Consider the following 27,628-nt stretch of genomic DNA (forward strand, 5'->3'; position numbering starts at 1 on the left):
TGCAGCTCTAGCCAACTTAGCTTTCCTTGTGAAAGCAGACAGTAATGTTTCCTCCTTGCTTCATGTCAATCAGTATGAATTCACCTTCAATTCATCAATCAAAAAATGCATCATGAAGTGAAAATAAAACACATATAAGTCACGCCTGACTGTAAGTTGCAGGAGCACCTAAACTATGAAAGAGTGTCCGGAAAATAAGGCAAGTGCGACAAACATTTTAAACAAATATTAACAAAATGTCACAGACACACAACTACACATAGACATGAGTTTCAAACTGGTGAATAAAGTTGTCAGAAATGACAGAGAAAATTCTCCATGTTCATACGCTTTTATTGGGAGTTATGATGACCAATTGCTTGGAGAAAATCTTCATGTTAAGACGTTTATTTTCTGATAGATTGTCAATAAAACTGATAAATAAAAATATGAGTATGTGATTATTTAGACTTCCAGTTTATATTGTTAATTTCTGAGATAAATCATTCTAATAAGTACTGTAAAAAAACATTAGCAATTATTGTGTTTCAGTGCATAAAAGGTCCTATAACATCACATGATTTCTGACAACTTTTTTACTCTAAACTAAAACATAATACAAAATACAAAATGATAAACGTAAAATCAAACATCTACAGAAAGATCTTAACTCAGTTATATCTGACATAAGACATATCTTTCATCATTCCTCAGCTGAAATGAAACTGTCCATTTTTACTGGTCAGCAGGTACTACCTCCAGGATGATCTGCATTGTTCTGTTGAAAGAATCTGTTGGTACAGAAATAAAACAGCTTACAAATTTCACAACCAAGCAATAATGTTCCTTTCACATTTATAGACAAAACTAATTCTGCAGAGCTCATCAAAGCAATCTATACTTTATTTAACATTTTTGTCAGTTGATGTTAATGAATTCTATCAATGCCTGATGTAGAGATATCTTGGTAGCAAGTGACAAAGAACAAAAATATCAAAGTTTAACAGGGGAGGGCTTATCAATGATGTCAAAAGTTTTAAAGGACTGTTGTCCCAGGCAGTAACGTCTCTCAGGCCATACAGCTCTTGCTTTAGTTCTATGAGGATCAGGTAGTTAATGAGCGCATCCCTGACCCTGCACACTCCCTCAGCTCTCACTGCAAAATGCCTCAGGGGAACAAACTGTAAGATCCACAAATCACATGCGAGCCACACAATCAAACTCCCATGATTCCTCAGCCGTTCCACAAGGCTAAAGTTCTGCTTCACTGTGCAAAATTATGAGAAGAAAGTGATAATATTAACACTAAGACTTTATTCTTATAATATTATTTTATTCTCATACAATTTTATTCTTGTATTTTTGTGACTTTATTAATTATTATTATTATTATTATTATTATTATTATTATTATTAATCTATCCATTTTCTGTTCACCCTTTGTCCCTAATGGGGTCGGGAGGGTTGCCGGTGTCTATCTCCAGCTACGTTCCGGGCGGAAGGCGGGGTTCACCCTGAACAGGTCGGCAGTCTTTTCCAGAGCAACACACAGACATACAGGACAAACAACCATGCACACACACACTCACATAGGGATAATTTAGAGAAACCAATTAACCTAACAGTCATGTTTTTGGACTGTGGGAGGAAGCCGGAGTACCGGGAGAGAACCCACGCATGTACAGGGAGAACATGCTAACTCCATGCAGAAAGACCCCGGCCGGGAATCGAACCCAGGACCTTCTTGCTGCAAGGCAACAGTGCTACCAACTGCGCCACTGTGCAGCCCTGTTATTATTATTATTATTATTATTATTATTATTATTATTATTATTATTATTATTATTATTTTCTTAGCATTGCTCAAATACTCCGTCATCTAGTGAGACCCTTATTAACAAATTAAAAACTTCAACATTCAAAAATGTGTCTATAAATTACCATTTGAAGACTAATTTATATTTGTCAGAACTATAAATCATCAGAAATTCTTTTTACAAAGAAGCCATTATATGAAATGGATGTTTGTGCTGAGTTACCTAAAGCTTTTTGAAGCCACCTTGGTCTGGTGAAGTAAATAAAAATGTAGTAGGCGGGGATGCCAGTAAGGGACATGGCTAATCCAATCCCTGTGTTAAACGGGTCTGAGTACAGTGACAGGAAGACCATGGAGAAACATGTCAAACAGAAAACCACGGGGATGAAGAGCGGCACCTATGGACGAGACAAGATGGGACTGATGTAATATGATGTATGTTTACACTGATGTGTGGTTTCAGAGTTCCCACGATCTGCATTTGCAGATCAGATTAAAAACATTTCTTAGAAAATGAACAAACAGACCACAGAAGGGGAACTAGATCCACTGACTCAATGAATGACTCAGAAAGAGCTTACAGTTTGAAAATGTTCTAATTATTTGCCTTATTGATCACCATTAGAGTAATACCAATAACCTCTTATACAAAACCTGAACATTCAAAGGTATATGGACTGATTACCTTAGTAATTACCTTCACTGATGTAAGACTTGGCAATTTAAACTCTTAGCAGTCAACAAAAGGTCTACTTAAAAAATGTATGAAACTTCATCATGTATGAAACTTTGTACAACTACAGTTGGTTAAAAATACTGAGACACTTACCTTAAAGGGTCGGGGGAGATCTGGTTTGGTATATCGGAGGTAAATTAAACCCAGAACCACCACACCAATAAACAGCCACCGCAGAAAGCTCATGAAGTTAAGGAGGCTGTAAATGTCCCCCACAAACAGCTGGAGTATGGTCATGGGATACTGCAAATTCACATACGTACAACTTGTTATTAAAACATGAGACGACATACAGGAGATAATGTTGTCAGTATTGTCTGTTGAAGAAAAACAAAAACTGAAAGCGCACTGACCAGTATAAGGACAGCAGCCAGTGGAGTGTGTCTGCAGACATGGATCATAGACAGGACCTCAGGAAGCTGTCCTTCACGTGACGCTACATAGAACATTCTAGATAACACAAACACCAACTCATATAAACATAGAGAAATGGGAACAGTTTAACAGTAGACTAAAGGCTCCCACATATTTGGGAATATTTCACTCCACCGAGGTCTGTGTGAACTCAAATGTATTCAAAGAGGACTCAATGCAAACTGAAAGTGGACAGATTGTCGGGTAACACATTCATATCGTACCGATAAGTTTGAGAGTCAATCCAATCAGTTGCAAGCTCCAGCACCAGTCAATGCTGGTGCAGTGGGACTATTACAAAGTAATGTAAATGAACTGCCATTGTTAACACCCATAGCTCATCAGGTTTGGGGACAGAACAACTCTTCTAAATCTTTCAGGCCTGTTTTCTCCACTAACCTTGTTTGCAGAGAGGCAAGACTGAAACTGTCATTTCTTTCTAATTCTTCTTCTTCTTATTATTATTATTATTATTATTATTTCTATGTGTTTGATGTTCTTAGAAAGCTTAGAACCCACACTTTCAGAATCTTTAAATAACTCAAAGCAGACACTTGTTCCTGGTTTTGTCCTGCCCAGTCACAAATGTGTAGAGATGGTTATATATTGCAGTTTGAACTCAGTCCAGAACCAGAACAGAATAAATAGAGAGAATCTTTACCTTGACAAAGCAAAGTGGCCGCCGTTCATGGAACCAAAACAGGACAAGGCCACGAACACCGGGACAACAACCGAGAAGTTTCCTAATAGCCTCTCTGCAAATGTCTGAAGAACGTAAAGGAGAAAAGGGACACAAATAAGAAAGTAGAATATGTGCTGCTTCAGAGTTGAGGCAGTGATTTAAGTGTAGATAATGACATTAGGTCAAGTGGTTGATGACTTAATTAAAACATATTTCTTATTGTGCTGTAAAAAGGTTGTAAGTGTTAAAGTGAAACTACAGGATGTAATCCTTCCACCCTGACGTGAACACGGTAGAAAAAACGGATTATCTAAAGGTTTTTCAAGATAATCCAAAGACTTTTCCAGGTACATAAATGTTGTGCTTTGAGTCCTCAGTCATTTTAGATATATTCAAAACATTAATATATCTAAAATGAGTAGATATGTGATTAACTAAAGAACAATTCAAATATATTCCATGGGTTTCAAAGGTCACATCAGATTTGTGTGAATTTATGGTCATGACTGTAGACTGTTGCTTTTTTTAGTCTTATCTTATTAAATATGGTTAATTAGACTGAATTTAGAGGACTGAAAGGACTGCTGGCAGTAATTGTCATAAATGGGTCATGCAGAAGTGGGAGACAAAGCTAATTATTATTCATGAAGCTATTAAATTTATATTAGCCACAGACATTGCTGGCATGAGTGAATATAGTCAGTAAAGGGGAAAAATTTGAATTAACTAAATACATGTACTGTTGTCATTTTAAGCTAAAGTAATGATTAATTTTAAATGGAAAAAAAGAAATGTTAAACAGTTTGAACACATGACCGAGGAATCCAAACCGACATGACGTTCATATCTTCAAAGACTTGATCACTTCCATCTTTTTGATCAGTTCCATCTTCATCAGCTTGGTGTCTGTTGTTCTGTTTAGCATGTTTTCAGAATCTCTGCTGACGGCTTTATTTAAAGTGACCAGAGACAAATCTAGAAACTTTTCCTAAGGTCATTGGAACTTTGTGGCTCAAACTCTGCTCAACGATCAGCAGATTCTTGACCGTGCTGGTGATACAGCAGCCACAGCTGACTAACATAATATTTTTAATTGTGAATACTGACATTGGATTAAAACCCCAAATCAACTAAACTTAAAACTAATACGTTTTTATTGTTTTAAATGCAAATGTTTTTTCCAGATCAACACAGAATAGGGATGTACAGTATTATGTTCACTCATTCATCGTTCCTTCCATACCATCCATTAGACTTCCATTCATTTACCGATAAACAATTGTGCTAATTAGCTGACAATGACAATTAGTGACTCACTGTGACTTTTAAAAGTTTTGAAATATTTTGTTTATAAAACCAGAGAAACATAGATCATCCAAGGACAGAATGTTCTCTGTTCAAATGTTACTCAATCCAGTGTAATGTTTTCATTATGAATATAACTATGAAACTTTATTTCTAATTCTGCACCATATATCTAATGGGTACTTAATGCTTAATTGCGTAACATGCAAAATTAAAAAGACCTTTAAATAATCTATGTACTCTCTCTCTTCATTGCTTTCCACACCACATAATACAAGCTCACATCCTGTTAAGGTCATCTAAAATTACTCATTAGGCAATGCTGCAAGCTTCTTTTACATAAGTTTGAGACACGAGTTAAATTTTAAATTAAGTTTTCAATGTAAACTTCTGCCCACTGTCTAATGGAGGAAGAACAGACTGCAATCCTTTTATCATATCAACCTTTTAAGAACACAGAAATGCTCTTAACACCTTTCTTAAGGCGCTCTTAACACTCATTGTGCACAAGGTAATAAAGCTAACCACATTACAATAGAGCAGGGATCTCTTAGTGGATCTGTGAGCCCTTAAAGCTGAGGAAGACTCAATCACTGATAGCATCCTGCAGCCTAATAAGGAACTGTGGCTGTTATTGGGGAATGTCTGAGATGTGATTAGCATTACCAGGGTTGGGCTGAAGCAATTGCATTAGTGGGGAAGCAAAGTCGTCAGAAATGCTTCACTAATAATGAGATGCTAAGTGCAGGAACAGCAGCATATAGGTTTAGACCTAACTGTCTGCTAGGAGAACAAAGGACTTTCTGCCTACATGTACAGTATCTCATATTCTATTGTTTAAAAAGACTTTAGTTCATTTCTTGAATTCTTAATATTGTATATTTCATTATAATATTATAGCAAATGATCCAAACCAACTTTTATAACCATTTGTGATCCCATACTACACAATCATGTATCAAAGACAAACTTTCAGATATATTAGCTCTGACTCTCTGACTTTCTGGTAAAACGCCACCAGATTAAATTAGTTTTCAGTATTTAAGCCCAGATATCTTCCCTCCTTCAAATCCTCTTCAGAATCTTCCCCAAGTAGAGATCACTACAGGAATGATGCTCTGTGCTGACTCCAAAGGTCGAGCTGGCTGCATATGATATTTATTAATCTACGTTTTATTTTCAGCATACATGTGCAGTTGATTTGAAGTGATATCTTTCCTTTGATCTCCAGGTAGATCAAAGGAAATTTGATTTTTTGATCATTTTGATCATAATCTGGCAGGTAAACACCCACTGGGTTTAATAAGCTGTTCTGCAGAGATCTTTCATATTCCCACATAGGCTGGGTTACCAACAAGGCAACCAACAGCCCTGTGATTGAAGTCTGAGATCTTTGCAAGCTCTGAATTCCTTAGTTAAACTAACATTATTTTTTGGTCAATAATTCAATAATTGCAGATTCTTCAGAAAGATATTCCTGTGACTTTATGCTGAAAGCCTTCATCACAAAGCCCTGAATCTCAGAGTAACCTCCTGGATTGCCTTGTTCTTTGGGAAACTACTTTTTATCTACTTTCATTTACTGTTTACTTTAAAAACAGTAAACAGCTTTTACAGTTTTTACCTTTATGAAATTTATTTTTCATAAAATATATAAGTTATTTATGACATTAAAATAAATAAATAGCTGTTAAAAACGTCATACTTAACAGTTGAATATTTTTGCCTTTGTTAAATATACTTTAACACACTTTTTACCTATTATTGTTAATTATGGGATTATCTTATAATTTACATTTCTACAACAATGCTGATCTGTGGTCATTTAGTGGCCTTCAAAAATTCTGAAGGAGTTACAACAGAGTACTTTGTGTTTTCACTTCATGATTCTTTTCTTTTTTTACCACTGGATGGATGGATGGATGGACGGATGGATGGATGGATGGTCTTACCACAGCAACAGCCTCTGAGGCTAATAGTTCCTCTGCTGACATCACAGTGTAGTAAGCGATGTTGGTCAACACATAGCAGGAGGTCACAATTGCCATGGAGATACAAATGGCCAATGGAACAGTCCTGAAAGCAGAGATGATTATGATGAGCATCTCTCTGACCTGCTCCTCTCTCATCTCCCTTTTGTTAGTAATTACCTGGTAACACAAAGTCTAAAGGGCCTTTATCATGTCAATTAGACATTTTTAGTCTAATATTAGAGTTTTATATCATGTTAATATTATGTTATTATATATGCAATTATATATGCAATCAAGAATTTCCAGTCTTTGAACAACTATTTTAATTAAGTCGTTTTTATAAGATTTCAGTTTTATTTACACATACAAAAAATTCTGTTTTCGCTACTATTTAAGAAATTACAAAATATACTTAGATTTATTAAGTTAACTTAAGTTTTGTTGACTAAATTTGCACAAGTTGCTGTTAATTCAGTTGATTCATTAAAAACTTCATTTTTTGAGGCAATGAATTAGAATCTTTGAAGTGAGGAGAACTAATTTGATGATACTATTCTAGGTGCCAGTTTAAGAGCTGTGACTCAATGGTTTAGACAAATATGACCAGCTGGGTCAGACTGGACAGGACTTCAGCCGATAATTGGTCCTTTTACCTGCCTCCAGTCACCAGCAGGGCACAGAGCTGTTCAGAGCTGATTGTTCTGAACAGCACCCAGACGAGGCATACTGATAAGTATACTGATGGAGTATTTAAAACACCCACCAATTATGTCATACTGTGGATTATGTGTATCTCTTTAGTGAAGGAAGTAACTATGGGACTAACGAACCATGTCTATCTTGTTTGACTTCATTCTAAGGTGACTAAGACCTGATTAAAACATTATCTTGTTTGAGCATGTAGTCCAGAGAAGAATCAATTAAAGGATGGACCATAACATCTTGCAGCACACTAATTTGATTTGACTTAAATTTGTTGCTAGTTTTTTTAAGCTTTTGCCAAAGCTGTGTTTAGTTATAGGTGTAAAACTGATATGTAAAAATGAATAAAAGATGAAAATGAACTTGCTTTTTTTTTTTAGACTGATTTGATCACCTCATTAGTGTAGTTATGTCAACTTTACCATCTACCATGCTTCATTTTATTTCTTCATTCTTCTTATGAAGATAACAGTGGACAGAATGAGAGCAGTGCTACACAGGGGTGTACAGTATGTAGAACATGGAGGTAGTTGGATGGCAGTGCTCACTGTGTCCAAACGTCACTTTTCAGTTAGGTTTGATGAATGTTCACAGAATACACTGACACAGTTTCACTAAAATGGAAAACACACTATGCAGTCCCTTCAGTGGTTAACAGTCTGTTTTCAAGTTCTCCGTGTGTTTATTGTATCTCTCTTCTTTCACGTTGCTCTGTTGCTGTTGACTGTTTATTCAATGATAAGTCTTTTATCTTTATTTACTCTTTGCGAGGTAATGAAGCGGAAGCAAATATGTTCAGCATGTTGTTTCTGTCAGTGCTTTGTAACTTCATTTATCAGTTGATGCAGAAAAGTGTTTTTGTGGCATTTTGTGGTTTTCTGACTGTTCCGTATAATTTTCGAGCTCGATAAGATTACATTTTCCGCCAGCGCCTCTGTGGTCAGTGGTTTCTCTCTGTCTGTATTTTATTGATCACAGATATTTGATCTCAGCTCCTTCACTGAGCACAGCCTGCTGTGGCAGCTGTTGCAGGAAAATCCAACTAAATGCAGAAACTGAACTACAGGTGGCTAAAGTTCGAATGCACCAAATTCTGAGGGAGAAGTGCAGAGAGCATTAGACACTAGTTATTCACATTATATTTATCCTTCTAACCATCTTTGTATGGCACTTTGTCAGTTTACCTAAACCTTTTCCTCTGGGTTTCTACTAGTGTTTTAGTTCTCAAGACCACTTTGTGATGATATCGTCTCATACTAGATCACATTTGAACTTGCTCTTGTCTCGGTCTCAAACATTGAGGACTCGGGATTTTATTTCAAGAGCAGTCAAGACCACAACTGTAAATATCACTAGGTTGTTGTCCAATTTATTTAACATTGTTGACTCCACTGTATATAAAACATCCTGATTCAAATGCAAGCAATAATGTGACTCATGACTAATCCTGTGTTTTTGTTACTGCTGCCACTCGTCCCCCAGCCCCTTTCACTCACACCCCACTCTGGTCCTGATCTCGACTTGGTCTTAGTTAGGTGGTCTTGATTATTGTCCTAGTATGTAGTTCATCACATTAACCTGAGTGTAATCACAGATCAGCCAGCATATGGAACTTACTTCTCTGGGTTGTCAACCTCCTCTGTCACAAAGTTGAGATAAAACCTGGAAAAACACAGAGAAGAAAAAGCTTTAAAGGAGAATACAAGCAGCAACAGACAGAACATCCAAGTACTTCCTGTACTGATATGAAATAATCACTCACACAATTCCAATAAAAACATTTACAATGGTTTTATTTCATCAGTCACATTTTTATGTTGATCATTTAAGTGGAAATTAAGTATTAATTATGCCATTTAAAAATGACATGTTCAAGGGTCACAGTTTAGTATCATACCTATACATGACTGTTATTCTGGTTGATTCTCTGCTACATCTCTGTTCGTAGACCTGATATAAATCTTAAGATAAAAATATTTAAACCACACTGATGTCAAGAGTGGTAGTCATTTTAATTACATGATATAATTCTACACAAATTGCTGAAAAATGGAAAGAAGCTCAAACTAATGTGTGCAAATATGCAAAATTACAAGAGGTCACTAAGAAAATCTGTGATTCTGAGTCTGACTATCAGAAAGCAAACAGTAAATATGAAGATATTTGTCTTGTTCTGGTAGCAGAAAACAACATGCAGTTTAATCTAACATGTCATTAGAACATGGTAGTGTACAGGCTGTTCCAGTACAACAAGATGCCTTCTGGAAATCATGTTAATGTTTAAACAGTGTTAAAAGCTAATTTATAAAAGCCAAATGGAAACTGTTCAGCATGAATTATAATTCTTACCCAGAACTGCCCACACATCACTGCTCTGGCACTTATAACAAGATCGATCCGTCCGACCCAGAACACCATTTAATTATTCTTGCCAATCTTGGCTGTTAATAAAAGTTTATTAGATGTCAACTATTTTGGCAGAACTGCTAGACATGTGTAAAACCTTCAAATAAATTCAACATGTACTACTGGCGCCTAATCACACACTGGGAAATTCAGAAAAAATGGGGACATATTTTTTTGTCAACAAATACATGTTTTTAACAGAATCAATGTAATTTTTTTACATTCTTAGGTTTGTCAGATAATTAGGGAGCAACAGTATAGAGGGGAGTGTGGGGTCACCAAGTCTCCATGGCAACCATTAGATACAATTTACAAGCCAATCATGTACAAAAATTAAAAAAAACAAATCTTTTTGACCTGCCATTACAAAAGTAAGCGAGTGGAATTCACCTGCTGGGACTTTACCTGAAGCGGTGTGTGTTGAGGAGGTCAGATGAAGGTTGATCTGTTCAGCCTCACTTTCAGATGGGCTTAGAGTAAAACAGAGGATGGACATGTGCTGTAGATGTGACTCTGGTCCAACCCAGCTGAACCAAGTGGCTGAATCACCTCCTCAGTCTGTAAGCCAATTGTTCAAAACCTTACTAATGACCAAGACATTTGACTTGGATGTGTTGAAGCACAGCCAAATCTAAAAGGCTCTCATAATGCCAGAAGGGTGTTGTATGATGTAATACTCAAATTGTCCATAAGTGTGGCACCAGAAATTTAGTAATAAAGTAACATCTGTCTACATGGGCCTTGTAAAACCTCAGGTGTTTAGTAAATCTCAAACTATCTTTGGTTTGTTTCCCTCCTCGGTTTGGTTCATTCACGTGAACACAGCAACAGCAACTTGGTACAGACCTAAACTAACCTTATTGAGACCTTTTGGAGGAGGTGGTCTCAGAGTGGTTCCACTGTAGAGCAGGACATTTGCTCTGTGAACGTGAGCCAACCTTGATCCGACTCAGCAACCAGCTTTAGCCGACCTCCTTTCCGTAGCAGGTTTTGCATTGCAATGTGAGATGTGGCTGAGAAACTAAGCTAATAAACAATGCACATCTTTTCCATGAAGCATAAAGCCTCATGCAATTTTCAAGACATCTCAAATTAATTTTTTCAGATAATTTTGCCTGATATAGTCAAAATTAATGATGTGATTAAATTCTGTGTCCCCCCAGCTCAGAATGCAGAATCTGCTTCCTGTATTTACATTTGGTTCTCCTTTCCCATATCTGACCAGTAAACAGACGTTGTTGTGTGGTCAGTACTAAGAGGTTTTGGTTTGTTGGAGTTTTTTATGTGTGAAAAGAAGCTAATCCAACAGAAGAGCAGCAAGTTAACAAACTCATCAACGGATTTGGATCAGAGTAAATGAACAATAGGTGTAAAAAAACCCCCATATCTACTACATGGCTATACAGTACATAGAGAGAGAATGAACGAATGTTCAGCATAAGTTCTTCAATGTTTTCCATGTGAGATTATTTTATTGCCATAAAGGTTGAATTCATTTGAAGGCTTTTAACACATCTTCACCAGTTGTTCTAAAAATTCTGGCTGCCACTCTAGATGAGTGTTTGTTGTGCATCTGTTCACTGGAGTATTAGCAATTCTTTAATGTTAGGCAAAAATTCCAAAATAATTCCAAATTTTACCTGCTGATTGATAGGTTTTAAAATTGTCGTCTGCTATTGATAAAACACTGATCGTCTGTCTTTGTTTCGTGGATTTTGCCCGAATGTGTCGGCCTCTGTGTTTGTGTGAACCATACCTACCAACCAGCATATGCATACATCCCAGAGTAGAAAGCCAGGGGCATTCCAGACAGCTGCACCTTGCTCAAATCAAAGGCATTCTCAAAGTTTTTGGTCTCACCTGTACACACACATAGACACACACATACATTCTAAAAGGACATTCATTACCTACTTTAGGTGTTTTGAAACACCTTCATTGTTTTAAAGTGAAGAGTGAGTGCTGCAGTCACATAATGATACGTCTATACAGTTTAGAATAGAATAGAAGTACTTTATTCATCCCAGCAGGGAAATTACTTAAGTTACCAGAAGTTTATATACACCAAATAAAAAAAAACACAAATACATTTTTTCTCACTGTCTGAAGTTAAATAAGACTTAATTATTTAGTTTTAAGTCAGTTAAAATGACAAAAAATTAGGACTATTAACTAAATGCCAGAAAACTGAGAAGATATTTTTGAATTTTTGTAACTTTCTTCAAAATCAAAAGTTTATATACATTTAGCACTACATGACTTGTTTCAAGTCTTTTTGGTTTCTTTCCACAAGCTTCTCATAATAGTTTGCTGGAGTTCTGGTCCGTTCATCCTGACAGAACTGATGGAACTGGGTCAGGTCTGCAGGCCGCCTCGCTCACACACACATTTCAGATCTACCCACAACTTCTCCATAGGACCGAGGTCAGGGATTTGTGCTGGCCACACCAAAACACTGAGTGTGTTTTCTATGAGTCACTCTGTAGCCACCTTGGCTGAATGCTGAGGGTTATTGTTCATTAAAAAACAATCTAAACTAAGATTTTATTTCCTAAATTTATGCTTCAATTATTCTACATAATATTCTTTCCTCATGTTGCTATCTATTTTATGAAGTGCACCAGTTCCTCCTGCAGCAAAACAACCCCACAACATGATGCTGCCACCACCAAACTTCACACTTAGGATGGCACAACCATCCAGAATGTACTGATGGTCATTATGTCCAAACAGTTACACTTCATTTTCATCAAACCACATTACAGGTTTCCCATGGTCTGATGAAAAATTGCAAACTACAATCTTCGTCATGTTTCTTCTGAGGCAATGGCTTCTTCCTCGCTGAATGGCCTTTCAGCTCATGTCAGTACAGGACAGTTTCACTGAGGACAATGACTGTGTCTTAGCAGCTTCTCCAGGTCTCTGCCTTTTGCTTTGGAGACGATTCTGGTTCAAACCAGTTTGAACCAGAATCTAGAACCAGAAACCAGAAGCTGGACATTCCTATCATGTCTATACTTGTGTGTAACTGTTTGAACAGATGACTGCAGCACCTTCAAGCATCGGTACATTGTTCCTCTGGATGACCCAGACTGGATCTGCTCTATGATTCCCCTTCCTGATGTCTTGGCTGATTTTTGCTGACTTTCCCATCATGTCAAACAACGAGGTTGTGTGTTCCTGGTGAGCCTCCAATTAACTCAAATGTGACAGTTAACCTATCAGAGATTTGTGGAAGGAAACCCAAATGGTTTTACTCAAGTCATACAATTAAAAGACAGTTTTTCCTCATACTAACAAAATGAATATAAACTTCTGAATTCAAAGACAGAAAAACAAATCTTTAAAAAAAATTCTCACTATGTTTTCTGGGATTTATCAAATAGAAATCATTTTAGTTGTTCTAACTGACCTAAATAAAGAGAGGTTTGTGTCTTTTTCTTCAGTGTATGTAAACTTCTGGTTTGAACTGTATCTGCAGTTGCACACAAGAACAGGAGCATCCTATTTATTAACAACAATAATAAAATCAGCCATAAAGTGAATGAGTGGAGGAGCAATTTTCTCATTTAGATTGGAGAGAAAGAGTTCTGCCAACAAAGGTCCAAAAATATCCCTCAGGTGGGATCAACGTTTAGCTGTGAATGTGCAAATGGTGTCCACGACATAATTTATCTACATTGTTTAACTGAATGGATAAGAATCATAAAGTCTGTGTATTGATAAGCAGGAGAGAACAAAAGAAATGTGAAATCTATCAGCTGTTGTAGTTATCCTACAGAACAACCCAAGCTAACCCTGTTAGCTTATTTATTTTCCATTAGTTTGTTACCTATGAGGTGAGTTTTCAGAGCAACTTCATTTAATTTCCACATAATTTAATAGGATTATTATTCATTTAATTTCCACATTGACTGACATTAGACCAAACACAACATATGTACAACTTTTATTACTTGAGTTCAAACATTCAGAATTATGAAGTTAAAATGGTTTTATTAAACTTGTTCATTTCAGGCTAAAAGTTTATTCTCTAGTATCTAGTATGTGCACAGTGCCGCAGGTTTAACAGATACGCTCTGGTATTTAAAGGAGTAATTAATCAACTTAAATTAATTAATTTATTTTGATTAATAACTTGTTCACAGTTGGATAGTGTGCTGTGATAAATAGCTAAAACTCCAAGGAGGGCTGCTACTCTCTAATTAATTGGAAGGCCAGGAAATCCTAGCTAATGGGGAAAGAAATCACATGGTTTTGTTTATGAATTCTATAAAATCTAACATGATCACTAGCCGAGTTTAGGTAGATATTAGCTTTTTGTGTCATTATAATAAAGAAGAACTAAATTCCTGCTGCACATCTGATCTTACATGTTTTGGAAGGATGTTATTTATGTGTTCTTATCCTTCTCATACATTAAGGCCATAGAACACTTTCCTCTCAAAGATACTCCATAACTCTGTATTTGAGCAGTGACAGAAATACTTGATGGAAATCACGCAGTGACTGCTGCTGTAACACACATACTCTCCTGTTTCTCCAACCATTAATGCATCAACCTAAATACGGAGATTGGTTTTTGTTGTGTACTTGCCACTTGCTTAAGAAAGTTTCTTTAAAAACTGAGAAAACATGAGGAGAGGAAACAGACCTGCTGCGTAAACAGTCTTCACCTACAAAACCAGAGCATGAATAAAAACAACTAACTAAGATTTGTCCGCAGTCAATAATCAAAGCTTCAACACAGAAGTTTACAAAATATCTAAGTAAATCAGAACTTTAGAATTTATTCCACACTATTAATTTAGGGGAAGCTAAGAGTGTTCATCAGAGTTAGCAAGAAAGCACAGTTTATGTTAATTAAATATAAATTTGTATTTAATCCTCCAACAGATGGCATTCACAAGTTATTTTACTTAATACACTTATGTCATATTTTTGGAGGTTCCTATGCGAAATAGTGAACATTTTCAACCCACTTAACAATTCTTAACAAGTTCAAATAAACTCCAGTTAAAATGTATACATTCTAGTTTGGCATTCAGAAAATTAGGAAAATGAAAACTGTTGCTAAGCTCTTTAAACACAGAAGATAGTCGGCCTGAATGATGCATTACTCCTAGCCAGAAACATAATCCCCCAGATTAATGTACTGTTTAGAGTCAGTCAGAATTTATGTAAAAGTTCTTGTGTTTTTTTTCTTTTAACTGTGAAAACAAAGCAACTTTGTGTCATATCCTGTAAATGATTGTATTAATCATTGAGAATAAATAATAACCATATTTAAAATGGAGGTCAAATAGCTGGGAGAGAGCAGCAGCTCCTCTGAACACCTGCTTCCAGGACATTGTGAAATGTTCTGCTTGATGCTTGATGCTTGCTGCGTACAGCTGTGCATCACAGCCTGCGAGTCTGTAAGCTTGTATTTACAGTGCATGCTTGAGTGTGATACCAAGGAAGCTTTGATGATTGTTGCGGCTGAGCGCTCAGTGTGAGCCCCTGAAGGGTTTTTCAACAACACTTAATGGAAGCAGAAGTACTGCAAGTGTTCTGCACTCAAAAAATAACTTATTCAATTTCCTTTATACCGTTATGTCAATCATTTCCATAAAACTGTATATAAATAAAACCTAACTGTATTTAGTAAAACCAATCAAAAATATTTAGCAGCTCCTACTTAATGACTTTTAGTTAGAGTGGCAATCATTGAATTTTGCTTTACTAAGCTAGTTTTAATTTCCTATAACAGTTGTAGTTTTAGTTTGACTTACTAAAAGATAAACAATTTCCACAGTAAGTAAACTTTTGTTATGTTGAATAAACATTCATTACCAATAAAACATCCATCCATCATCATGCACGCTTAATGGGGTCATGAGGGGTCCTGCTGCCTATCTCCAGCTGTCAATGGGTGAGAGCCAGGGTCACACTGGACAGGTCACCAGTCCATCACAGGGCAACACAGAGACACACAGTCATTCACACACACATTCATACACATTCACTCACAGAAGAATTTAGAGAGACTAATCAACCTGACAGTCATGTTTTTGGACTGTGGGAGGAGAGAACCCACCATGCACAGGGAGAACATGCAAACTGCACGCAGAGAGACCTCCAACCAGGATTTGAACCCAGGACCTTCTTGCTCCAAGGCAACAGTGCTACCAACTGCACTACTGTGCATGTGCGGTGTCGTCTTAACGCAATTTTTTGACTTTAAGTTAAACTTACTAAAATATGCTATGTTTGAAATTTCAACTAATTTATATTAATTAATTTGGACACAGTTCAATTTATTTAGTTCAACAATTCACTGAGATTGTTTTTTTGTTGTTGTTTTTTGTGTGGAATGAGAAAGTCTCATTGTTTGTGGAGATTTATATAACTCATTGTGACAAAGAGTCTTACCTTTGAAGAGCTGGAACATCCCAGGGACTATGATGGTGGCGATAGCTGCTAACTTGCTGATGGTGAGGAGGATCTGGATCCTGGCCGTCCAGGTGACGCTCATACTGTTCAGATAAACAACAGAGGCTGCAGGGAAACAGAGCAGTCAGTGGCTGCTTACCTTCTCATACTGACACAGCGCGATCATTCTTTAATTCATTTACAAATACATAATCCTAGGAACATAAGACTGACCCAAAACATTAAGTCATTACAAACACAGTGTGCCTTCTGCTGAGAAATTTTATATTAAGGCCCAATTCCATGGTTTATACAGTATATAGGCATATTTCCCACTGGACTAACAATTACCAAATTTAGATGATTTTTAATTGTAAAATGGTGCGGTCTTCACACCTTAGCACTCTTAAAAATCTTTTCTGATATAGTCATAGAAACATGTAAATCTTGTTAGATTTAACATGTCTGGACTTAAATATGATCTGGTCTAAATCAGTTGTTCTGTTTCACTCTAACCTTAAAGAGGACAAAGTCAAGCCACAGATTCCACCATATCATTATTTTATTATCAACATTAAAACAGACAGTTTGTTATATGTACACTCTTGTTGCTTCTGTGGTTTTCCATGAATGGGGTCATTTCTATGAAAGTTTGAGGCATTGTATCTGAATGAACCACAACACTTTTGGAACATGTCTTATAAAAAGATGCAAACCAAAGGAGAACTGTAATGTGCAGATGATCCCGTCTTTAAATCTAAATGGAAATGTGAGGCCGCTTGTCTAAAAATAAAAATACAAAATACAAAACCATGGACCTAAAAAAGGGGAAAAGAAGGAGCATTTTGCAAAGGTTCAGTCAAAGCCCAGACCTCAATCTGACTGAAGTACTGTGGTTTGACCTTAAAAACCAATTCATACCTGCCAGTGTGCTGGATAGTAAAACCTGTGGAACATAAGGTTTGTCATCCTTAGCTAACAGGAGTCTCAGTATTAAAAATCCCTTTCCAGTCAAAGTCAAGGTGCCAAACAAACAGCAGAAAAAAGAAAAGAAATCTAACAGTGTCAAGGTGTGTTTTTAAGAACTTTGGTGTGGTGACTAAACCACAAGGATTCAGTTCTGTTCTCTGTATTCTTAGTCGACATTTGACAAATCGACATGTTATCTCCCTGCAGTGAAACCTCAGTGCATGTTGAAGAGGTCCATGTCATGATGATGATGGTGATGATGATGATGATGGTGATGGTGCTGTGTTTTGTAGACTAACATCTGGAGACCTTCAGTCTGCTGTGGAGAACCGAATCTCTGAATAAAGTGGAGCAGAGTGAGCCACTTTCATCCACAGCAGCAGGAGGCTGATAAAGTCCAACAGAAAATACCAAAGTTATTTCTGTTAAATGTGGTTCAGGCACATCATCTCTGTTCCATTCTAGATAACTATAATGAAGTAGAATGTGTGGTGCTTTGTGAGCTTCAGGTTAGAAATATTTTAAAACCTGATAACCAGCAGATCATTTCTATGTCAAAATACACAAAATATTACGCTTCAAACTATGTTTTTGCTTTGTTTCACATTTTTAGTGCCTAAAAAGTGTATATGAATAGAATAAAAAGCTTCAATATGCAAAATGTTAAACCATTAACTTTATAAAGTGGATATTATATTTTACTTTTCATCTATTTAAAATCCCCTGTAAATATTTAAGAAGATCTTTCAATTAATCAAGTTTCCTAGTTTATGTAATAAAAACTGGATTAAAGGATAATATGATAAGTGTCTGCTTTAAGACTACAGGCAACTATGATAACAACTAATGGTCATGTTGTGTAGTAGTAGAAGAAGAACAATCCTTTTCTCTCATTGCAGTCATCCACAAGGAAATCATTTCTGGCTTCCTCGCAGGATGCAGCTAATGTGTTGAAATTATGACTAAACGGGCTTAAATCTGGGTACATTTTCCCTAAAAACTAATTTTCCAAAGACTCCAAATGTGCAATAGACATTTAACGACATCTATCAGGAACAAGCCTCTTGTCTTCTTTTATGAAGACAAGAGAAATATGTCCAGATGCATTTAAATTTCGCTTGGCTTTCTGGCCTTCAGCAATGAATTATTGACTTTGTGCTTCTCACAAATTTGCTCTGGTCTGAGTTGGGTTTATAGATAAGATACTAAGGGCTTAACCGTTTGAGCCACAGGCAGTCTATATTTCAATAGAAATATTTACATCCAGTTTAAATGAAAGCTGCATGTGGCCTCCAAAGTGGGACTTTGTGAATTGATCAGTGGGATGAATACATTGTACAGTCAGTGTTTACAGAGAAGGCCACAACAGGCCAAAAGGATTATACAACCCCTGGCAAAAAGTATGGACTCACCAGTCTTGGATGAGCACTCATTCAGACATTTCATGCTGTAAAACAAACTCAGATCAAAAACATGATACAATATTAAGGTCGTTCCAAAGTGCAACTTGTTGGCCTTCAGGAACACTCAAAGAAATGAAGAGAAACTATTGTGGGAGTCAGTGAATGATACTGTAATTGACCAAACACAGGGGAATAAATATGGAATCACTCAATTCTGAGGAAAAAAGTATGGAATCATGAAAAACGCATAAACAAAAGACCATTCAACATACATCACTAGTATTTAGTTGCACCACCTTTGGCTTTTATAACAGCTTTCAGTCTGTGAGGCATGGACTTGATGAGTGACAAACAGTATTCTGCATCAATTTGGTGCCAACTCTCTTTGATAGCAGTTGCCAGATCAGCTTTGCTGGTTGGACCCTTCTTGTGGACCATTTTTTTCAATCTCCACCACAGGTTTTCAATTGGGTTGAGATCTGGACTATTTGCAGGCCATGACATCGACTGAATGTGTCTTTCTTCAAGGAATGCCTTCACTGTGTTTGCCCGATGGCACGATGCATTGTCATCTTGGAAAATTATTTCATCATCACCAAACATCTGTTCAATTGAAGGGATGAGAAAACTGTCCAAAATGTCAATGTAAACTTGTGCATTGATAGAAGAATTAACCACAGTCATCTCCCCAGTGCCTTTGCCTGACATGCAGCCCCATATCATCAAGGACTGTGGAAATTTGGTTGTTTTCTTCAGGCAGGCCTCTTCATAAATCTCACTGGAACGGCACCAAACAAAAGTTCCAGCATCATCACCTTGTCCAATGCAGATTCTTGACTCATCACTGAAGACAACTTTCATCCAGTCATCCACAGTCCATGATTGCCTCTCCTTAGCCCATTGGAGTCTCGTTCTTTTATGTTTAGGTGTCAATGCTGGTTTTCGTTTAGCTTTCCTGTATTGAAATCCCATCTCCTTTAGGCGATTTCTTACGGTTCGGTCACATACATTGACTCCAACTTCCTCCCATTTATGCTTCATCTGTTTAGTTGTACTTTTTCGGTTTTCAAGACAAATGGCCTTAAGTTGTTTGTCTTGACGCTTTGATGTCTTTCTTGGTCTACCAGTACGCTTGGCTTTGACAACCATTCCATGCTGTTTGTATTTGGTCCATATCTTGGATACAGCTGACTGTGAACAGCCCACATCTTTAGCAACCATGCGTGAAGGGTTACCTTCCTCAAGAAGTTTCACAATCCTCTCTTTTGTTTCAAGGGACATTTCTCTTGTTGGAGCCATGGTTCTCACCACTCCACTTCGTCCAGCAGCCCTCCAAGGTGTCATGACTGCAGGTGTTTTGAACTGCACACTAACGGGCACATCTAATCTGGGGCAGGTGTCCATTTAGGGAAAGGAAATAGACTGGGTGTGTCCTTTTTTTTCTACCTCCAATTTGAGTGATTCCACACTTTTTTCCTCAGACCTGAGTGATTCCATATTTATTTCCCTGTGCTTGGTCAATTAAAGTATCATTCACTGACTCCCACAATAGTTTCTCTTCATTTCTTTGAGTGTTCCTGAAGGCCAACAAGTTGCACTTTGGAACGACCTTAATATTGTATCATGTTTTTGATCTGAGTTTGTTTTACAGCATGAAATGTCTGAATGAGTGCTCATCCAAGACTGGTGAGTCCATACTTTTTGCCAGGGGTTGTATAATAATCTGACACAGAGACAGCGAAAGGTAAAAAAGCAATAGCTGTCATATTTACTTATGCCGATGGCTGTGGCCAGTTTCACAGCCATGGGGGGGATAGTGCAGGGCATGAAGAGCGGCTCCAGGATGTACCGTCCAAAGGCCAGAGAAATGACCGCCAGCGCTGCAGGCCTGTAGGACACAACACATTCACATCCGATTACACTGTGAGACTAAATTACTTTTACAGCTGATAAACCGTCAGATTTTCCACTATCTGTGTTTGGACGTTGATAACCTCGCTGTGTGTGTGGATTGTTATACAGAGCCAACACTTTCACTGACAGTAACGTTGACTCAGCTCAGTTTGTACTTTTGGTACCGTCCACATTCACATGCTTTCAGCTTCACATGCTTTCAACTTCAAATCTAAATGTCTACATTTACCAAATAGATTTTATTTTCCCCAAATAGCTCTATATTCCACTGATTCCAACATACAGATTTGTTGCAAATCTGTTGATAAGAATGAGACAAGAACAGAAACATTAATGTTTGTCTGGATTTTAATGACGGTCACTCAGTGACCTCTATGACAACCTGACATTATGAGAGTTTAATCCTCAGTGGCCTTGTAAAAGTACACACACCCTGGAAATTGTCCAGATGTTACAACCACAAAGTTTTTTCTTTTGTTTTTTTTTACTGGGATGTTATGTAACACACACAAATATTTGGACTACTGTAAAGTGCAAGCAAAATAATGGATGCTTTTTTGGAATTATTTAAAGATTTTTGTGTCAGGGTAAAGCAATTTCCATCAGACGTCAGCGTGGTGAGCATACTGCTAAAAGAAATACAGAACAATCTAATTTATAAAGACAGTCTACCTGTTTGTATATTAAATCCAGTAGTTCTGTAAAAGCTTTAATAGATTAGAGAACATTAGTTAAGAAACAGCATCATGAAGACCCAGAGGAAGCAGCAGACAGGTCGACCTGCTCATCACTGTAGACTAAGAGAAGCTGACCAAAGTTAATGCAAAGGTCAAACACAGGAAAATACTGGAAGAAAACCTGTTAGAGGTTTTAAAGGACCTACGATCTGGACAGAAGTTCACCTTCCAGCAGGACAATAACCTTGACAGCCACAGATACAGAGGACACAACTATGCAAGCATACCGCTAAATAAAGGACACTTTAAAAAGACCAGTTAATCTGGAAATCATGTTTTTGGACTGTGAGAGGAAGTCAGCGTATCCAGAGAGAATCCATCCATCAGAGAGATCGTAAGCTGGGAGTCATGAAATCTGCCAACTATCCACCATGCAGCCTGATTAAGTCAAACTCCAGACCTAGACCCAAAAAGAAACCTGTGATAATACTTAAGAATGATGTTTGTCTGAGTTTGAGCTGAACTGAAAAGAACTGACAACAAATTCAGTCTACATACACGCAAGACAGGTAGAAAAATGGCCTGATGATGACCTTTAAGAATTAGTTGCCCTATGATTAATACAAGATAAATCAAATATAAATGTGATAATGTTAAGACAGTTTTAATTGCTAGGACCTCTGCTGAATTAAGCTGGGGGTTTTGTTGGGTTTTATTGGGTCAGTGTGTGCCAGATGGAGCTTCCTCTGTATCCAGAACCCCGTGGTCACCTAGTGAAGCATGTGTGACCGTAGCACAGAGCTCCTGAGTTTGGCTGCTTCCACAGTCTGATCCGTGGCTCAGCAGAACACCCTGTTCATTCCCCAGAGCAGCTGCTGAGGCGCTGCAGCTGACAAAATCTCCTTTTGTTCTTCCCATTGTTTTGACTCTCTGCCTCTGTCCCTCGTCTCTTCCCATGGTGTTCGTACAATCCCGTTTGCCGGAGGCCAGCATTGAACTGGTCAGGCCAGGATAACCACTAGACTGTTTGCACAGCTTTGGCTTGGCAGTGTACACATATAGGGCTTCTCTCTCCTCTCTGCTCTTATCTGGGTATCCCAAAGGTTGCAGGCAGACAGAGCCTCAGAGTTCCTCACATTATCTGCTGGGTTCTAGCTGTGTATTATTTGATCACTGCTTTGGGCTTAATAATAAATGTGGCCGGGGACTTCATCCCAAACACACCACAGCCTGCCATCACTGAGAAGGAGCTCCGTTTTATTGAGTTGGTCAAAAGAATAAGTTTGTCAATTCACTGAGATCAAGTTTCTACTGGCCAGTGTGGAGGGCAGACTGCAGAGCTCATGAGATGATGACACAGAGAAACTGTAAACTGAAGATCTGTGTTTAAGAAACAAGATGGAGGATCAACAATACCATGATAGATTTTATGCTGGTAGTTCTTCTTCCTGAGCCTTACCACCGGCTGCTTCTCTCTCAGAATATTTACGCTGTAATAGTTTATATAACTATTTATATAATATGTGTCCTGTCTGTCTCTGTGTTGCCCTGTGACAGAATGGCAACCTGAAACACCTCTCGCCCGAAACGTTCACTGGAGATAGGCACCAGCACCCCTCTTGACCCCACTAGGCACAAGGGTGTACAGAAGACGGACGGACGGACGGACGGACGGACGGACGGATGGATGGATGGTCTAATCTGCTGACAGTATACACAGAACAATCCCAGAATAACATGGAACAGATGGGATTAGATAAATCAGCCCCATAAATATATGTTCACATTCTCTGACTACTTTCCAATTTTGCAGTCTCAGCTTTTTAACTTTTTGCTGTTTTTTGGGGTTTTTTTCCTCTTCTCATAGAAGCTACATCGTGCCTGGCGTTCTGTTCTGTTCTCACACCTTTCTCGAGGAAGCACTGGATTTCTTGTGTCTCTGCTTTGTCTTTTCTGTTGGATATTTCTTCCTGTGAAAGGAAAGTTTTTCTTCCCACTGTTACAGCATGCATGGTCAGTATGAGGGATTTCTGCAAAGTCAACAGTTCAATGCAATCAATTTACTACTGTCACTACGCATTCGCCCAGGAGTGGATGCTGAAAGTCAATGACTTGGTGCAAACTGCTGGGTTTCCTGAGAAAACTTTCTAAACTAATATAGAGAACAAACTGATATTTTTTATAATCAGGAGTAGAAAATGTTCCTTAGCATTAGTAAGCTATAGCTATAGCTGTCCTATAGCTTTGGGCCACTTTTCATTTAAGATCACACTTCTAAAGATGTGTGCTGTTTCAAGGACCAAAGCCCATTAAAAGAAACCAGAAGATGAACCCAGAATGAAAATGTCAAATTTAACATGGTTAAATAAAAAAATAAAAGCCTGCAAGTGGCACAAATTTATTAAAATAACTTTTTTAAGTGACTTTAAAATGTCAAGGTTAAATTAAAATGCTTATGAAAGGCTGAACATGATTACATTCCAACAGAATGGCATTTTATATTTGTTCTGACCAGATAGTTTTAATTTGATCATAGATTCATTTATTAATTTCAGACTGTAGGAGACAGAATAAAGGAATTTTCTGGAGATAAGGCTTTTAGGGCATATTCTGGTATGGACCGTTGGCTTGAATCCTATTTTCCACTGTTACCTCTCTACCTACCAGCAGCCCGGGGGAAGCTTTTTTAAAAGTCATGGGATTTTTTCTGAAGAATAATTCTATATTTAGGATTTACATTAGGAGTTTATATATATATATATATATATATATATATATATATATATATATATATATATATATGGTGTAATGTATACTGAAGTGGGATGGGTGTCCCCCTGGTGGTCGGTGACATCCTGCACAGACCGACGTGCTGAAACCAAGGCACTGCATGTTGACTGTATGGCTTTGGGTGAAATGTGTGGGAACTTTGAGACAGGGCACAATTTGTCACTTAGTGTTAAACCATTGGTCAATCATTGGACTGACAAGATTTGCAATACATCACCTTATTGCAATGAGATCAGCCCAAAGTCTGATAAAAGCCATCTGAGGTCCAAATGCTTCCATTATATATGTGTAATGTCCTCCAGACTTCTTAATGCAAGTCCCCAGCTCAGCATAGCACAGTGCTCCTGCAGTGACAAAGATAACATATTAGTTTTAGTTTAATATCAAGAAGACAGATACAGAAACCGTCACATTTACAGAATAATACTCTGTAGGCCCAGAAGTCCCTACAGGATATGATGCTGGGAGGCTTTCCAGAACCCAGGCAGCTTTAGGGAGAAACTTCTGCAGGGTTGAATCTTAATTAGAGTTTGGAGCAAGAGAAATAAAGAGAGTAAAGAAGAGGCTGAAGTGGAGTATTTAAGGATAATGTGCTTGGGGTTTTCATTACAGCATGAAAACTGAAGGCTTTAGGGATTCAACAACACAATATAATAAAGCCATGCTACTGTACAGCACTGGGCAGAGATACTTAAGGACTAAGAGCTGGTGGAGCAATCAGCCTGACATGACACAATGTTAACTCAGTTATCAACTGATAATTAATTATCTGTTGAGTCGAAGCATCAGACTCTCAGTATATACATAGATGGGAGCACTGTTGAACATAACTGGATTTAATCCTCTGTGTAAATCTGCAAAGGAACAGATGCTGGTAAAGGTGGGAAGGGAATTTAGTAATAATGTGGAGAAAAACAAACAGTTTTCTGTTGGCACATGTCAGGTTGGGTCATTTATTTCTCTTCTCTGTGAGGAAGAATTTACCCCCAGACAAAAGCCTGAGTAAGTACAAAAGCCTGTTATAAAATTATAATTTCATCTCCAAATGAATAAAAAGTTATCCAATCTTACTTGGTCTAATATGAAAATATGAATTATCATGGTATTATTTTACCAGTCAGATCCAGGTCTGCATTTGGACCTCAGATGACGGTCAGACCTGTATAATCACTGAGTCACTAGAACCCGCCTGACAACATGAAGTGGGCTAAAACATGTCAGACACAGAAGCATCATGATCAGGTCACAGTGGGCCTTTTGGACTTATCTGACGGGTTCTGTGTAAGTTATTTCAGACAGTAATCAGGCCTCCGTATGGATGTGGCTGATCACATAAATGAATTAACAAGCAAGCTTTTATTTCCATTTAGGTCCAGATTAGGCTGGGCAGCTTTTTTCAAGCTGTCTGTTCAATGTCCTCTATCTTTTAATTATTAAAAAAAACTTCTCTTCTCCCATCACTTCTCTTTTCTACCTGCATTTGAGTCCAACTAGAAACCAACCAAGACATTTTTGTATTTCATCATTTGGACAAAAAACAAGACTTTTTTGTCCAAGAGGCAGCAAATTACCTGAAAGCAATTTACTGAGTATTCTGTGAACCTTTCAGTCCTAAGGGCGGATCACAACCTTTCACATGAGCAACAAAGGCTGTAATCACAGATGTAGCTAAGGAGGAACAGATATGGACCACCCTGAGATTCATTGTCTCTTTTAGACTTCAGCTAACTCTACAGAGGAAACAATGGATTCTGTTATCATCGGTACGATGTAGTTAAGTGGGACTATGTTGAATATGGACATAACATTCTGTTAAAGATATGAAGGGTCAGCTCAGCTTCTTTGGCTCATGAACGGGTTCCAGGAGTTCCTGGTGCTCTGTGATCCAAGATGGTGTTAATTAAAAGTAAAAACCTCCTTTCAGTATTTCAAACTAACTTTTATGGCTGAGCTACTTGCCCCTTCCTGCAATGTTGCTGTGAAAATAAGTACAGCTAATAAAAATAAGACTTTGATAAAGATTGATCCAGGTCAAAGAATAAAACGTGTCACAACACAAACACAGGTTTTGTCCATTCTGTTAGCTTTGGACCTGAAAACAGTTCAGCCCATTATGAACCATGCTTTATACTTGAATTAAATTTGCTATTAAAATAGCTGAAGCATCAAGACCCTGCAAGTCAAACAGACACCTCATATATTGTAACTTACATTACAATCTTGTGAAACCAGATTTTGAAACAAGATTCCAATGAGAACTGATTTAAGCAGCGCCTGTGTACAAGCCTAAGGCTAAAAGCATAACACTAGTGTGTTTTGGACATGTTACGTCATGTATTTCAATGTGTGAATTTAAAAACAGAACAAATCATAGTTAATGTTTGTTTTAAAATAATGGTACAGTGTTTCATCCAGTCCTCCTTTAGAGCTTCAGCAGAAGGTGTTCTGCTCTTGTTCCCCTCTAGCTTCTGTCTGTCCTCTGAGCACGACCAGGTTTTGAACCCATTCCTCTGAAGCCACCCAGGAATCAGAAATGTAACTCACCAAAAAGTGACAGGACACCACAGGCAATCCACACAGTGAGTGACATTCCCACGCTGCCAGAGTGTTTCAGGATTCCCTTGGGTGAGATGAAGATTCCAGCTCCAATGATGGTCCCAACAATGATGGAGATTCCTCGCAGCAGGGTCACCTTCTTGCCTAGTTCCACCTTCTTTCCACCACCTTTCTGGAGTTTCCCTCCAGGATCTTTTCCATTTTGGGAAAACATTTGTCCATTTGAAGCTGTTTCCTCATCTTTTTTAATAGAAGTAGATCTGTTCATCTTCTTAAACACTGCCTGGCGCACAGTCTCTGGGTTGGATGTGTCTCTCTGGTGGGGCCTGTGAGGGTACGACTAGTCCAGGGAGGAAAAGGTTCCTCACTGTTACAGTCCACACTATAAGTAGTCTTTCATGCTCCTTCCTTAAATCTGCTGCTCCACATTCAGCTCTCTGACACCACCCAACTTTTTTGTCTCTGTTCATCGGTCTCCCTGACTTCTGTCTTTTTGTCTTGCTCCATGATTTTGCTGCTTGTACTCCCTCCCCTTTTTGAGTCATGCCTCCTCTCTAAAACCAGCAGTGGCTCACACAGGGGAGGTGTTGTGCTGACTTGGTGAAAGGTAATCATGACATGGCAACTTGTTTAGAGGGAGTGCTTATCTCCTGCATGTCCTCTCCTCGGCTTTTTAGATTCTCCCTCTATTTAAACCTGCTCACTGCATTTGCTTTTTACTCAGTCTATCCCAAGATAGAATTTCTATAACTGGGTGAGAAACTGAAACATTCTGGGATATTAAGAAGAACTTGCTTTAATATGACTGGAGGAGCTGACAAGACATTGAAAATCAGATTTAGTTAACTTACCTGATCAACCCCAACCAGGTTTTTGGTTATGCTTAGGTAAG

At 37.8% G+C, this 27,628-nt stretch overlaps 1 protein-coding gene across 1 annotated transcript; it reads right to left on the minus strand.

Annotated features, from left to right (window-relative positions):
• Positions 1-312: 312 nt before the first annotated feature.
• slc7a11 (solute carrier family 7 member 11) lies at positions 313-27,263 on the minus strand. Its single transcript, XM_028031982.1, has 12 exons — positions 26,725-27,263; positions 24,398-24,524; positions 20,572-20,687; positions 16,428-16,553; positions 11,774-11,873; positions 9,225-9,269; positions 6,885-7,008; positions 3,607-3,710; positions 2,885-2,981; positions 2,625-2,774; positions 2,019-2,193; positions 313-770 (listed from the first exon to the last, which is right to left on the minus strand). The coding sequence occupies exons 1-12, from the start codon at positions 27,002-27,004 to the stop codon at positions 715-717; spliced, it is 1,500 nt and encodes a 499-aa protein (XP_027887783.1). The 5' UTR covers positions 27,005-27,263; the 3' UTR covers positions 313-714.
• Between the last annotated feature and the right edge of the window lie 365 nt (positions 27,264-27,628).

The sequence above is a fragment of the Xiphophorus couchianus genome, chromosome 11 (assembly GCF_001444195.1).
Source record: "Xiphophorus couchianus chromosome 11, X_couchianus-1.0, whole genome shotgun sequence".
Lineage (NCBI taxonomy): Eukaryota > Metazoa > Chordata > Actinopteri > Cyprinodontiformes > Poeciliidae > Xiphophorus > Xiphophorus couchianus.